At 37.3% G+C, this 14490-nt stretch overlaps 2 protein-coding genes across 2 annotated transcripts; both read left to right on the forward strand.

The window, feature by feature from the left end:
- Positions 1-2333: 2333 nt before the first annotated feature.
- LOC103329855 (uncharacterized) lies at positions 2334-3683 on the forward strand. The gene has a single exon (XM_089050880.1). It carries the CDS (start codon positions 2464-2466, stop codon positions 3352-3354), a length of 891 nt encoding a protein of 296 aa, XP_088907006.1. The 5' UTR covers positions 2334-2463; the 3' UTR covers positions 3355-3683.
- Positions 3684-6915: 3232 nt separating this feature from the next.
- On the forward strand, positions 6916-10989 carry LOC103330172 (phosphoglucan phosphatase LSF1, chloroplastic). The gene is given in 10 exon segments (XM_089051363.1): positions 6916-7350; positions 7465-7571; positions 7744-8203; positions 8332-8403; positions 8555-8696; positions 9088-9304; positions 9470-9575; positions 9818-9930; positions 10247-10391; positions 10679-10989. Coding segments are annotated over 10 exon segments (1785 nt in total). The 5' UTR covers positions 6916-7047; the 3' UTR covers positions 10799-10989.
- Positions 10990-14490: the final 3501 nt, after the last annotated feature.

Consider the following 14490-nt stretch of genomic DNA (forward strand, 5'->3'; position numbering starts at 1 on the left):
GTGTGAAACACAAATTGCTAGTCTGGCTGGCATGCGGAGAAGGTCAATTTGCTGCCCCTGCTTCCGCTTTTCAAGTAAGCACTTTCTTCAGCACAATCTTTTTTCCAAGATACTTTTGGCAAATGGTTTGTTGAGCTTGTAGCCGGAAGATATATTCACTTTTATGTTTTTCACGTTATGTAACGGATTTCATAATAATCTATTAATCTATAGAGTGCTTCATTTTCCTTAATTAAAAAGACTGAGGAGACCAACCCTCACAGGTTGGCCCAGTGGTAAGTGCGTTTCCTAAGCCCTATGTAAACGGGAGATCCTAGGTTCGATTCCTGCCGTTGGTGAATCAAGCGATGAGGGCCAGGGACGGGGTGAAATTCCCTATAGCCTCTCTGGGTCCCGGAAGGGGTGGATGGCCGTGGCTTGCCACCAGTTGTCCCCTTTTTCAAAAAAAAAAAAAAAAAAAAAGACTGAGGAGACCTTGACATTCAAGACCAATGGATGGCTTCTGCCTGAGTTCAAGAGTTTTTTAATGTTTGATTAAGCAGTCCTTGGAATATAATTAAGTTGGACTTCGGAACTTGCGTTCTTCTAATTTTGGGTTTAGGTATATTGTCACTTTTGAACTTACTAATGAAACGAGAAGTTGAGTAATAGTACTACATATATCGTATTTACTGATCATATCTCTCATATATGAAATACATCTTTTCGCATTTAAACAGTAATTAAACAAGACTTGCAAATTAATAATGTGGGGTATATCTGGCCACGTGCCTTTTCTACTAACAATGGCAAAGTCTAATTATTATTGAAATATATTTGTGTATCAACCGCTCCTACACCACAAAGCATGTGATGATATGAAGTATGTGCATACGTATGCATAATGTATGCTTAGACATGAGAGAATCAGTAAACTCTATACGCATAAAGTCAGCAATTAGGCGACACATTGAATTGAAATTGATAGTAACATAACCACACTAGTAGTCGGCTTTTTATTCATATAAACGTCCTCGATTTAGGCCAAATTGCATATATAATAATAATAATAATAATAATTGCATATTGAAATTGATATTGCTTCCAAAACAAGGTTATCTAGCTATCCTATTCAGTTCCTATCCCCATTATTAATTTCCATGTCACTTTTATCAACGGCTCTGCTGGTTTTCTGGTGCACGATTTTCCTTCTAGAAGTCTACGGCCCCACGTGGTTGGCATGGGGTTAGTTCTAGAACCACCACATTTCAGTGATCTGTTTGAATACCGCCTTGTTTTGTTCTTTTTGTCTATCAACCCAAAGAAACTAGGGCAAATTTATCTTATCCCTTCCATTCCAGTAATGATATGTTTACTAATTCATAATTAAATTAGAATGAATTGAATTGAATTATGTTATTAGTCTTATTTTATTTTTCTTTATTAAATACAGAACCTGTCAGGACTTTGTAGCTTGTTACCACTTAATTGGTCTATTAGTACTTCTCTTCTCAATATTAAAAGGATTTTAAATTCGAATCCTCTATCACACGCTAGTAAAAAATTATATTTATAACTCGTACAATATATAATATCATAATTAGACAAGTTTAAAAACAAACTCAAAAATTATATTGCGACAAACAAAAGATAAGAGTGTAAGTTTTAACGTAAAGAGCCGTTTCAAAATTAAAGAAAATTGAGAAAGGCATTTGTAGTGACCATTTTACAATGTTAACAACCTAATAACTTTTTTTTTTTTTTGGTTGATAAATAGTGATAGAAGTTTATTAGATCAACAAACGGTCATCCCAATTGCAATATAGGACATAGGCAAAACTTTTTCGAGTGATATGAGCCAACTAAAAATCTAAAACAATCTGGAAAGAATCACTTGCAAAGAAACAACTTTTCTAAAATTGATAAAATTGAGAAGAAGAAAAAAAATCAGATTACTTATATTAACTTGCCTATTTTGCTTTGTTTGTTTTCCCAATCCAAATAAGCATCCAACTCTAACAAGGAATTGTTGATTTATTTCCCTTTGTCATTTTGTGTGGCAAGATTTGCCCTGTTTGGTGCATCTTGTCTTTGTATCCAGACACGCGGACGCGTTCGTGGGGTAACGACGTGAAACGTGTGAAATTAAAGAGCGATAAGAAGGAATAAGGAAAGTTTACCAACACGCTCACGCACGTAACACCTTAGAAACAAGAAAGAAACACACTTATGAGAAGCCCAAAGACTCCACCGTTAATAATATCACAACTTTATTTAATCCCTAATTACTTATTGATTTAATTACCACCTTCCTCTGCTCCTGCCCCGCGTTATATATCTAATCTCTCTCTCTCTCTCTCTCTCTCTCGATATATATATATATATATATAAGCATCGAGGGAAAACCAACTTACTCACAACCCTTCTATTTCTCCCCCACAAACAAAAAAAACCAAAACAAAAACAAAACACAAAAAAAAAAATATGCAAGACGACGATTTCGAACAGGGACTGGTCTGTCCCAGCTTCAACAGCTACTCCTCCGACAAACTTGCAGACGTCGCAGCCAAAGTCTGCCTAGAGTTCGACAACCTCAATTTGCTCGACAAATCCAATAACTCCGCTGAACAGAAAGAACACTATGATCATAGAAACGACGACGTCGACGACGACTTCGAGTTCGTCTCGTTTCAAAGTTCCGGAAGCCAGGTATTCATTGACCACAACCAGATCGGTCCCGTTTTCCCCGTATTCAACCGCGACCTTCTGCTTGACAAAAGTCAACTAGATCTCGCGGCCGCCCCTAATAATAAGGAGGTTGCGGAGGAGGAGGAGGATGAAGACGATGCTGCTGCTCTGCCGTCATCGTCGTCCTCCGACGTGGACGAACTGGACTCGGTCCCACAGGGGACGTACTGCGTTTGGATGCCCAAATCAGCGGTGGCACAAGACGCTCGCGGGAAGTGCAAGATTAAGAGCAAGTCGACCGGAACGTCGTCGTCTAGGCGGTGGAGCATAAAGGATTTGCTGCGGCGGAGCAACAGCGAAAGCGGTAGCAAGGACTCGTTTGTGTTCTTGACCCCTTTGTCATCGAGCTCCAAAAAGGCAGCAGAAGAAGAACCCAAGGAAATTAAGAAGAGCTCCGGGTCCGGGTCCGGGTCCGCGTCAGGGTCAGGGCCTGGATCGGGAGGCGGGCCGAACAAGCCCAAAGGGTCGAAGGCGGTGTCGATGGCTCACGAGGCGTTCTACGTGAGGAACAAGACGGTGGCCAAGGACGGGTATAACAAGAGACAGTCTTATCTTCCGTACAGGCAAGACCTCGTTGGTTTATTTGCTAGCGTCAACGCCATGAGTAGGACCTTCCCTGCTCTCTGATTAGCAGGTGCAGGTTCCTAATCATAGTTTTGTCCTCACTATAAGCTAAATTATAGTTTTGTTTTTTTCTCCAAGCATATCTAAGTTGTAGATTTAGACGACTTATGCTTATTTAGGACCCAATTTACTTCCCGTACTTGTACAGGTTAGTGTATTGAAAAGTCTGAGTAAGTTAATTGTTAGTTCAGATCAATTATGGGTTGTATTTCATTTTGGCATGAATTTAGTCTTTTTGGAGTTTGACAGGTGATATTGTAAACTATAATAGACTACGAGAATGAGAATCAAACTTGAATGCAAAGACGGATTTGCATTAAGGTTATTATAAATTTGTTAGCAAATCTTCTCTTCTTCTCAAAGCTCGTGTATATCTACAATATTTTTTGTTACTGTTCACATATATGATACTTGAGTTATGATATTGGTAGAATTATCAACCCCAAACCCTAAATATAGCCATTCATGTATAAGATTTGGGCACATCAACGGTTGGTAATTATTTGTGCATGTAACTTTTCAAGTTCCGATCCAAACCCAAACTCCGACTCAGATTAGCCACACCTTGATTAGGTGTAATTCATCGACACGACTGACAAGCCACATTTGGACTGGGTGTTGCTATCGACCTGATAAACTCCGACTATAAACTATGAATCTTCCGCTGCACACAAACCCAGATGATTAATTTCGATGTAGATTTGGCTCTACGTGTGGCCCACTATATGGTGGTCCCACGTGAGGGGACGTGTTGAAGAATATAACATCCCACATCGGAAACTTAATTAAAGAAACTACAACTCATAATAAGTGATTTCACACCTAATAACAATGAGACATTTTGAGATAAAATTTCACACCTATTAAGCTTTGTAGATTGTTAAGTTATGGACAATATTGATATTCGTCTCTCTGAAATTTGACATTAAGATTGCTTTAATAAGAAAATAATGAAAAAGTGAAAGGAAATCCGTCATATGGTCAAATTGGCTTTTGAAGTACATATTTGGGTATAAATGTAAACAGTTAAACTTGATATATCTGTAAAAAGTCAACCAGAAAAGGCGAACAAAAATCTTACGCAATGCCTGACAGAGTCGGTAACTACTCAATACATATGTTGTCTCATATAAAGGGCTTGATTTTCAATGTTTATGGATTGCCGCAAATTTGGATGGTAGCTTTTGGTTGCGTAAGAAATTATGGCTCGATTGTGACGCAAATGCGCGTAGTGTTAAAAAAACGACATATGGAGTGGAGCTACGAAAGAAGTCGTTTGTGTTGAAAATTACAAAAGCAAAAGAAAATAAGAAAAAGGTAATTACAAAAAGCAGAGAGGTATTTGCGCGTAATTACGTCGTTTGTGTTCACATCCACACCACCACTATCGAATAATAAATTATATTACTACTAGGGTTTCAATCTTAATCCGAGAGACAGCGAAATGAGAATGCGATGAGTGGATGAGGTTCGAGTTTTGTTGTACTCTGCTTAAAATTGAAGGGACCACTAACTACAATTAAATTGATGGTGAGTCCAGTGCTGGCTGTCATCGGGTCCCAGACTTTTCTCTCTGTTGTTGGCCGTCTCTCTTTTTATCCGAGTTTGAATTATTCTCCGTAAATTAGATTATTTTATAGTAATTTAGATTTATTGGGTGTATTCAAAATATAGTATATGGTCATCGGTCCAAAAATAAAACTTGTCCCTGTTGAAAAATCAGAATATTTTTCTAGCTTGAATTCTATTATTTGTAAGAATAAAAAAAGAGAACATTTGTCCAACAGAGCTGATTACGCCGCTGCTGCACTCATGTTGGAAAATCCAAAAAAGTAAAAGCAGCAATCTTCACTTCAGACCTTCAATCCTGAAACTTTTGTGGACAAAATGGGAACACTAAGCAAGCAAGTTGACCTAATTTTCTGAGTGCAAATCTGCCAGCTGCTAAGCTCTGAGAGCCCCATTTTGCTTCATTCACACAAATAATTGCTCAAAATAATCAAAGATAAAATGATAATTAGTGTCTGGGTAGCTGATTGGCTCCAGAACAAAGTGGGCGTCTCCATCCTTTGAATTTTCAGACCAGCTTCATTGTGTGAAAAGACTGTCTCATCTAACCACCCTCCACTCTCTGCCGGAGTTTACTGGTTGGCAGTCCTCTCAAATTTCAATCGGGGGTTTTTGCATTAATTGGCTACCATAGAATACCAAAGGTGGCGTCCCTCAATGTCTATTAACATTAATGGAAAATTGATGGTCTACCAAATTAAGTATAGTGAAATTTGCCACTAGAGTCTAGTCCGATAGAAAATAATGACCTTGATTTGTAAATTAGTAGTTTCGAATTCCAACTCCCATGACTCATCAATAGTGGTCTCGAGTTAGACTATCATTTGTTTAGTTCCTCTATGTTTGATTAGTCCGCTTTGTACAAATCTCATTTGGTTATTGGGTCATTGGTCTCATCTCAAGCTGAGCTAGCCATGTCCTGATTGACAGTTTCAAAATATGCCTTGAATGTGAATTCTGAGAAAAATACCTTCACCTACCTCACCTCACCTTGATCTTGTTGACATACAATAAAAGAAGAAAAAAACCAATGTGAAAATGTGAAAAAAAAAACGTAATTAGGAGTGTGTATCAAGTTAACTTCATTTGTAGAACATGCCTAGAAACGCACATTATATTATTAACTAACTCCTAAAATATTATTAATTTTGTGATCCGAGAGGTGAGGATCATGCTTCGCAATACAACGGCTTGGAAATTGTGCACCATTATATGTAACATATACTATAGGGCTTCGAAAAGCCTTTCTTCTTGTTGATCAATTCAATTCTAACGTATACTATATAATTGGTCTTCTCTATAAAGAAATGTTTTTATGGGTTGAGTGTAAAAAACCTTTTTATGACATCCCAAGTGACATTTCAAGGAACTCAATTTGCTTTTAATGTGATTAAATTATCTAGGAAGATTGTTTGTATAAGAGAATTTATGAACTAATTAAATATGTTTATCGTATCGTAAGAGATAGATAGATTGTATCAGGCGCTAGTGAATATATCCCTCTTATAGTATCTTATATCATGATAGATTAAACATTCTGTACTTTTTAGTCTCATCACTTTGTCAAAATGATGATGTAGAGATGAATTACCAAACATTGATTCATCCAAAATGCTCATAAGGAAAGGGTTTATTTGCTGTCACAATTGGGCAATTGTTTCTTGCCACATTTTTAGATGTTTTGCGGTCCGCTCACTAATCTAGTCACTCAAATCTGCAACTTTACCAAAATGCCAAAGCTGGTTGGTTGGATACATTGAAAGGTCAAGGTTCTTCTAAAATAGTCTGATAAGTTCATCAACGGTCAGAAATGCATCGTAAAATATCTGGCGGGAAAACATATTCCCATGCTTCTCGTGACTAATCGTGATTGATCTACGCTCGTTCATCATTAATTCAAAATTACGATATTGTCCTTACACAAATCAACGTCATCTTCTGTACGGGCCATGAGTGGTGCAAACTTTTTTATACTCATCCGACGTGGCACTGCAGGTATCCGGAAACGCCAAACAAACGAAAAGCGCTGGAAAGCTCGTTGAATTCAGGTGAAGCTTCCAGCACATGATCTGAAGCTCCATTTCACACTTTGCAACAGAAAAAAACTGTCTGGAATTCCTCAAGAACATGGTCACTCTGCAACTGCCGAGTAGCAGAGCTCTCGATCCTTCATCTCCGCGGTTGCTCCACGGCTGCTCCTCCTCCTTTTGGGGCGGACGCGTGTCTTTCATCAATGGCTGTTCAACGATGAGTCGTCCAGAGAAGCTTCGCTCCAATGGCGGAACCGTTAGGATTCTCGCGATGTCCAACAGTTCGTCATCGTTCAAGATGAACTTGAACGAGTACATGGTCACTCTCGACAAACCACTCGGAATTCGATTCGCGCTCTCCGTCGACGGCAAAATCTTTGTCCACTCCCTCAAGAAAGGGGTATTTCCGTCCTTTATCTCTCTTCTTTCAACAAAAGTTAAGACCTTTTGGTCTGGCTGATTCTGTTTCTCTGTTTTGATTGGTTTATTTGTTTTCTTGAATTCTATTTTTCAGGGCAATGCGGAGAAGTCGAGGATAGTAATGGTGGGTGACACACTGAAAAAGGCCGGTGATTCGTCTGGAGGGAGGCTTCTTGAGGCCAAGGACTTTGGTGATACACAGTATGCTATAAACATTTTGCATTTCGTAATTTCATTGAATGAATTTTGGATTAAATGTCCCAATTAGCCTTAGAAAAATTTCAATTTTGTTAATGATTTCGCTGCGAAAGATTGTCAGTTCATTTTTGTTTTTGTTTTTGTTTTTATTTTTTTCAGTCTTTGGTTTCTTCAGGAAGATGCTCACGGAGAAAGCAGGATCTTTTAGCCTGGTTCTTGAGAGACCACTCTCACCTTTTCCAATTCAGCAGCTGCTTCTTTTGAATGATCTTGATAATCTTTTCAATAGAGGTCGAGTTCCTTTTGCCACTTGGAACAAGACTGTGTTGGCTTCAAGTTTGCAATCAGCTACCGAAAACGGTGGGAATTCTGGCTTTGTTACGTTCTCCTCAAAGTTTCTAAAGTCACAAGGACGGAATTTGTTGAATGGCCAAAATGGTCGTGTTCAATCACAAATGCAGAAGAATACTCTTGCCCAACCCATGAGCAAACTTGTTTGTATATTTTCTGAGGAGGAGTCGGAACATGGAGAATGGGCTCATGGAAATTTCCCACTTGAGGAATATATTAAGGCACTGGATCGCTCTAAAGGCGAGCTATACTATAACCACTCTATTGGCATGCGCTACAGTAAGGTGTGATATGCATCAAATTCTTTGACTATATACTTGTACTGAATAACTTTTTGTTCTTTCGATAGCATAGTTTGTATGAGTTGGAATTTTCGTTGACTTGCTCATTCATTATGTTTTTCATTTGTTAGATTACAGAGCAAATATATGTTGGATCATGTATACAAACAGAAGATGATGTGGAGACATTGTCCAATGTTGCGGTGAGTGCTGTTACGCCATGTATTTTTGTGCAAAAGAACTTTTTATCGGTTGTTGTGTCATTGGAAATTTGTAGACTACATACGCATTGTGATATTGTATCAACTTACTTTCCATGTCTCTCTTTAACTTCTATGGAAATTCTTCATACAGGGAGTCACTGCTATACTGAATTTCCAAAGTGGAACTGAGACAGAAAATTGGGGAATAAATTCCATCTCAATAAATGAGTCGTGCCAAAAATTCAACATTCTGATGATCAACTATCCAATAAGGTAAAAAAATAAAAGGTTCTGTACAATCTTCTATTTATTGATGATATAAATTTGCTAAATCTTATTTTGAAGTCATTTCAAATCATGGAGGTTGTGCATGTGCTTGCTTCTTGTAGTTTCAACAATCGTTTTATCAAATATTAATCAGGAATAATGTTAGCACTTTTGATGAATTATTAAATTTCAACATCTGACTAGTTTCTGGACATTTAGCTTAAATGAATTAGTAGTGTCATGTACTTTCAACCAAAGAAGGAATTAAAATTAATTTAGGATGATATTCCTCATAATGAAATGTGAATTTCAGAAACGGAAAGGGATTTCTGAATGTGTCAAAGGGTAATGCTTTAGTTGCTTATACCTCACTACTAGACCTCATAAAATGTTTGAACAATTTTTTTTTTTTGGCAGGGAAGGGAGATTCTTTTGATTTAAGGAAGAAACTACCATTTTGTGTGGGCTTATTATTACGCTTATTGAAAAAGAATCATCGTGTTTTTGTGACTTGTACGACTGGTTTTAATCGGTCTCCTGCTTGCGTAATAGCATACCTGCACTGGATGACTGATACTTCCCTTCACGCAGCTTATAATTTTGTAACTGGGTTGCATTTATGCAGCCCTGACAGGTTATTCTCATTATCCCTCCTCATTTTTTGAGTTCTATACAGAATGAAAAGAACAAAATTCCCTCGCTTGTGACTGACTAATCAAAAGAAAGAAGTCACTTATTGTGATTAGGGGCACTTTGTAATTGCTAAATGGTGAACAGTATTCTTGAAATTTTTATGCAGACCGGCAATTGCTTGGGCAACATGGGATCTTATAGCCATGGTGGAAAATGGCGTGCATGAAGGACCTCCAACACATGCTGTGACATTTGTATGGAATGGACAAGAGGTAGTTGACAATTTCAGTTTCAATTCAAGTATATATGTATACTTTAGCAGTGGCGATGGTCATTGTATAAATCTGAAGGGACAATGAGAGAAATTTCTTCGCAATGCCTTACTTGGCCTAAGACTAGTTCTGTAAATAGTTTTTAAGCATGTAGTCTTTAAAGCATATTGTACCTTCTATATTTGAGCAGTAATGGAACTACTTTGTGTCTGTTGGTGCTTCGTCTGTGTCTCTATTTACAGGGGGAGGATGTAACCTTGGTTGGAGATTTCACTGCAAATTGGAAAGAACCAATTCGGGCAAATCACAAAGGTGGATCACGATGGGAAGCAGAAGTTAGACTTTCACAAGGAAAGTAAGTAAAAAAGCATTGTATTACTTATTTTGTTATTGTCACAGGGATCAAAATACGAGACCTGATGCCCTTGGTTAACTCCAGTGCTTGAAAAACTTGTAAAGCTAAGGCATTGTGATTTCTATTTTTCTTAATTAACTTTATTAATTAAACCTCAGAAACACATTAATATGCATATGTGTAGAGTTAGAGTTTTATACGCGTGAGCTTTTTGTTTAATTTTTTCAAGTTTTCTTAGACTAGCTAATCATGGAAGTATCACATGATGAGTTTATCTAAATTTCGTTTTAAATGGTATTATGCTCATGACCTGCAGGTATTACTACAAGTTCATTGTTAATGGGCAATGGCGGCATTCGACATCCTCCCCTTCTGAAAGGGATCAAAGTGGAAATGTCAACAATATAATCATCATCGGCGATACTGCCAGTGTGAGACCTAGTGTTCAACAACAGATAAAGGTCAGTCACTGCACTTATGCATTTCTGTTTCGTCAATTGTTTTCATTTTGATATAAATTTAAACAAGTATTAGTACATTAAATCTCTGGACTTGTTTTCTCTTCCAAGAAGCAGAAATTGGACTTGTCCAGTGCGTATGCTTTCCTTCCCCAAAGGATATGATACATTATGTGCTATTCGGGAAAGACTGATCTTTCTCCTTTTATATATCCTATGATGACTGTGATCACTTCACTTGTGGGGGGTTGTATCTCCAATTCTCATGGCTGTTTTGACTTTTTTGATAGGATGTGAATGTTGTGAAGGTGATTGAGAGGCCACTGACAGAAAATGAGCGGTTCATGCTGGCAAAAGCTGCTCGTTGTGTTTCATTCTCTATATGCCCAATTAGACTAGCTCCAAAATAGATGGCTGGTGATTTCCATCATACAGTCGTCGTCTTACATTTTTCTTTTTCTTTTCTGAGGCTGGTAGTTTAGAACATATCATGGAATTAGTTTCCAAAGTAAAAGACGTTTTCATAATTGTAACTTGATTCGATTCTTGAGGTGGTTCTGTATAATATTCATAAATTGAGTTGGTATTTGCACTTGCACAACATCTAAAGAGTTGGTAAGTATATCTTATGTTTAAAATACGGGCCAGGTTATTTTCTTACGATGGGCCCTTTTGGAGGGTTTTGCACCAGTAGTAGTAGAACTAAGAAGAACAGTATCAAACCAGAGAAGAGATAGACAGAACAGAGAGATTGATTGTGCCACTCCACACCAAAATCCGGACGATGGATGAAATAAAAGCCAAAATGAATAGTGGTCTCATTTCATGCCTGCCTTAATAAGATTGCATAGAACGAAGTGTACGTTTTTGCTGCGTGCATACACGTTTTTGAATGAGAATGTCATTTATACCATGTCTTTATGTCATTTTGCTCTTATATATATATATATATATATATATATATATATATATAATATTTATAGGGGTAGTGTTAGTGTAGTTGAGCCCATATATCGGGATTAAGGCTTTGTTGAGTTGTAGCCTTTCTCTTCGCTGGAAAATCAATTTGTTAACTCAGCAACTCAAACTTTGGAGAATCGATATACACCTGGAGTAGATCATTGGAGTCTTGCTGTTAAAGATGGGAAGCGCTCTGCTTTCACTGCTGAATGCACTTGAAATTGAAACATGGCCCCTCGCCTTGATATATTAAATCGTATCCGAGCGGCTGTACACGTTATATATTCGAATATTTTAATAGTATCGCAGCGTGGCTATTCTCGTTCAATATATTCGAAATTTTTTAATATTATAGCCGCACGGCTATACTCTTAAAAATATATATATATTTATATGAATATTCTAATCGTCTAGCCGGTCGGCTATACTGTATTTTAATAATATCGACGCGGGGCTATATGTATTTTAATCGTATAGCCGAAGGGCTATACTTTATTTTTATAATATCGCGGCGCGGCTATACTTATAGTATAGCCGAACGGCTGTACTTGTTGAATATATTCGAATATCTAAATAGTATAGCCGGTTGGCTATACGCTTTAAATATATTTGAATATCTTAATAGTATAGCCGAACGGCTATACGTGTTGAATATATACGAATATTTTAATAGTATAGCCGAACGGCTATCCTCTGTCAGTTTGTACGAACATTTTAAGTAGTAGAGCCGTGCGGCTATATGGATTTAAGGTATTTGAATATTTGAATCGTATAGCCGCACGGCTATAATCTTAAAAAATATATATATTTATATGAATATTCTAATCGTCTAGCCGCTCGGCTATACTGTATTTTAATAATATCGACGCGGGGCTATATGTATTTTAATCGTATAGCCGAGGGGCTATACTTTATTTTTATAATATCGCAGCGCGGCTATACTTATAGTATAGCCGAACGGCTGTACTTGTTGAATATATTCGAATATCTAAATAGTATAGCCGGTTGGCTATACGCTTTAAATATATTTGAATATCTTAATAGTATAGCCGAACGGCTATACGTGTTGAATATATACGAATATTTTAATAGTATAGCCGAACGGCTATCCTCTGTCAGTTTGTACGAACATTTTAAGTAGTAGAGCCGTGCGGCTATATGGATTTAAGGTATTTGAATATTTGAATCGTATAGCCGCACGGCTATACTCTTAAAAATATATATATTTATATGAATATTCTAATCGTCTAGCCGCCCGGCTATACTTTATTTTAATAATATCGACGCGGGGCTATATGTATTTTAATAGTATAGCCGAGGGCTATCCGTTATTTTATAATATCGCGCGGCTATACTTATAGTATAGTACTTGTTGAATATATTCGAATATTTAAATAGGATAGCCGCCGGCTATACGCTTTAAATACATTTGAATATCTGAATAGTATAGCCGAACGGCTATACGTGTTTAATGTATTTGAATATTTGAATTGTATAGCCGACCGGCTGTACGCTTTAAATATATTTGAATATCTAAAAATATATTTAAATCCAAATTTTCATGATTTAGCACATTACTTTAAACTTAAACCCGTAGAAATGACTACTGTATATATTTGCTCTGATTGCTGATTTCCTTTGGGCTTCTTCGCCTCGGTTTGCTAATTCCTATATGTCCATTGCCTCCAATTGGGCTCCTCCCCTTGACATTTCAAAACCCAGTCTGATCCTCATACCCACGAAGACTGACGATGAAGTACCCGGAAAGGTTTGCTTGGCTCTTTGTTGCGTTTTTATGTGAATTCTCATCTGTGCATTGGTTGGCTTGTGTCAAAACGCGGGAAAAATTATACTTTTTATTGTTCGGTTGCTCATTCGTGCTGGTTTATGGGCTGCCCTTGAGGAGGGTTCTGGGGAACCTGTGAACAAGCTAATGAATTCATGGAACTTCCTGTCAAATCTTGTTTGATTATCAAATGGAATTCTGAAAGAACATCTCTGAGCTCTAATGGATATAGAAGCTCTTAAATCGATTGCATAGGTTTTATTCAATGGTGCTCGGAATGATCTTATAAGTCAATTAATAAATGGCAGGCACAATTCTACTCGAGTGGTTCCCAAGGCGATGGTCAATGGATTGTGCCCATAACATTATGCTGTGGCTCATATGATGTAAGCAAGAATTTCCTACTACGAAAGAAGTCTGAAACTATTGACATAAAGGAATTTCTGGTTTGCATCCATAGGCAGACGACTGGATGTAGAGGCAATAACATGATGGTAATCATATTTTTGTGCACACTTGCTTGTCACTTTGATAGTGAAAATGATGGTATTTAGTTTTCATAATTTGTTTTTCCATTTTGACAGGAATTTTGGATGATTCATATTTCCTTTCTATGGCTTGCCAGCAGTCTTTTCCATCATTGCTTCTTGTTGGGTGCTTAAAGAGAGGAACTTGACTGTCAGATTTGATTACCGTAATGATCACATCTGCTCTGTGATTATGTTACTGTATTTACGGCCTTTGTTTGATTCTGGTCTTCACTTTTCACAGATAAGTTACAAGCTGGCTAAAATTGCAGCTGATGCTGTGCCCGAGCAACTCATGTAATGGGTGGTAGCAAGGAGAATCGATATACACCTGAAGTAGATCATTGGAGTCTTGCTGTTAAAGATAGGAAGCGCTTTGCTTTCACTGCTGAACGCACTTGAAATTGAAAATTGGGTTCCAACCCTTGATATTTTAAATATGTATGTATGTATAAACCGTCTTGCCGCACGGCTATACTCTTGAAACATATTCGAATATTTTGATAGTATAGCCGCACGGCTATACGCTTGAAATATATTCGAATAATTTAATAGAATCGCCGAACGGCTATACGTTTTAAATATATTCGAATATTTTAATCGTATAGCCGTGCGGCTATACTATTTAAATAATATTTTAATATTTTGAACATACCTTACCGTTGTGGGGTGATTTCCATAATAATATGACCGTTGTCTGGTAGTTTAGAATATATCATGCAATAAAAGACATTTTCATAAATTGTAAGTTGATTCGATTCTTGAGGTGGTTTGTGTATAATAATCATAAATTGAGTTGGTATTTGCACCTGCACACCATACCAGGTTA

The sequence above is a fragment of the Prunus mume genome, linkage group LG4, assembly GCF_029339155.1.
Source record: "Prunus mume cultivar Tortuosa linkage group LG4, ASM2933915v1, whole genome shotgun sequence".
Taxonomy (NCBI): domain Eukaryota; kingdom Viridiplantae; phylum Streptophyta; class Magnoliopsida; order Rosales; family Rosaceae; genus Prunus; species Prunus mume.

What these genes read in the sequence shown, in the direction of transcription:
- LOC103329855 (XM_089050880.1), top strand. Translation starts at nt 2,464, where the DNA reads ATGCAAGACGACGATTTCGAACAGGGACTGGTCTGTCCCAGCTTCAAC.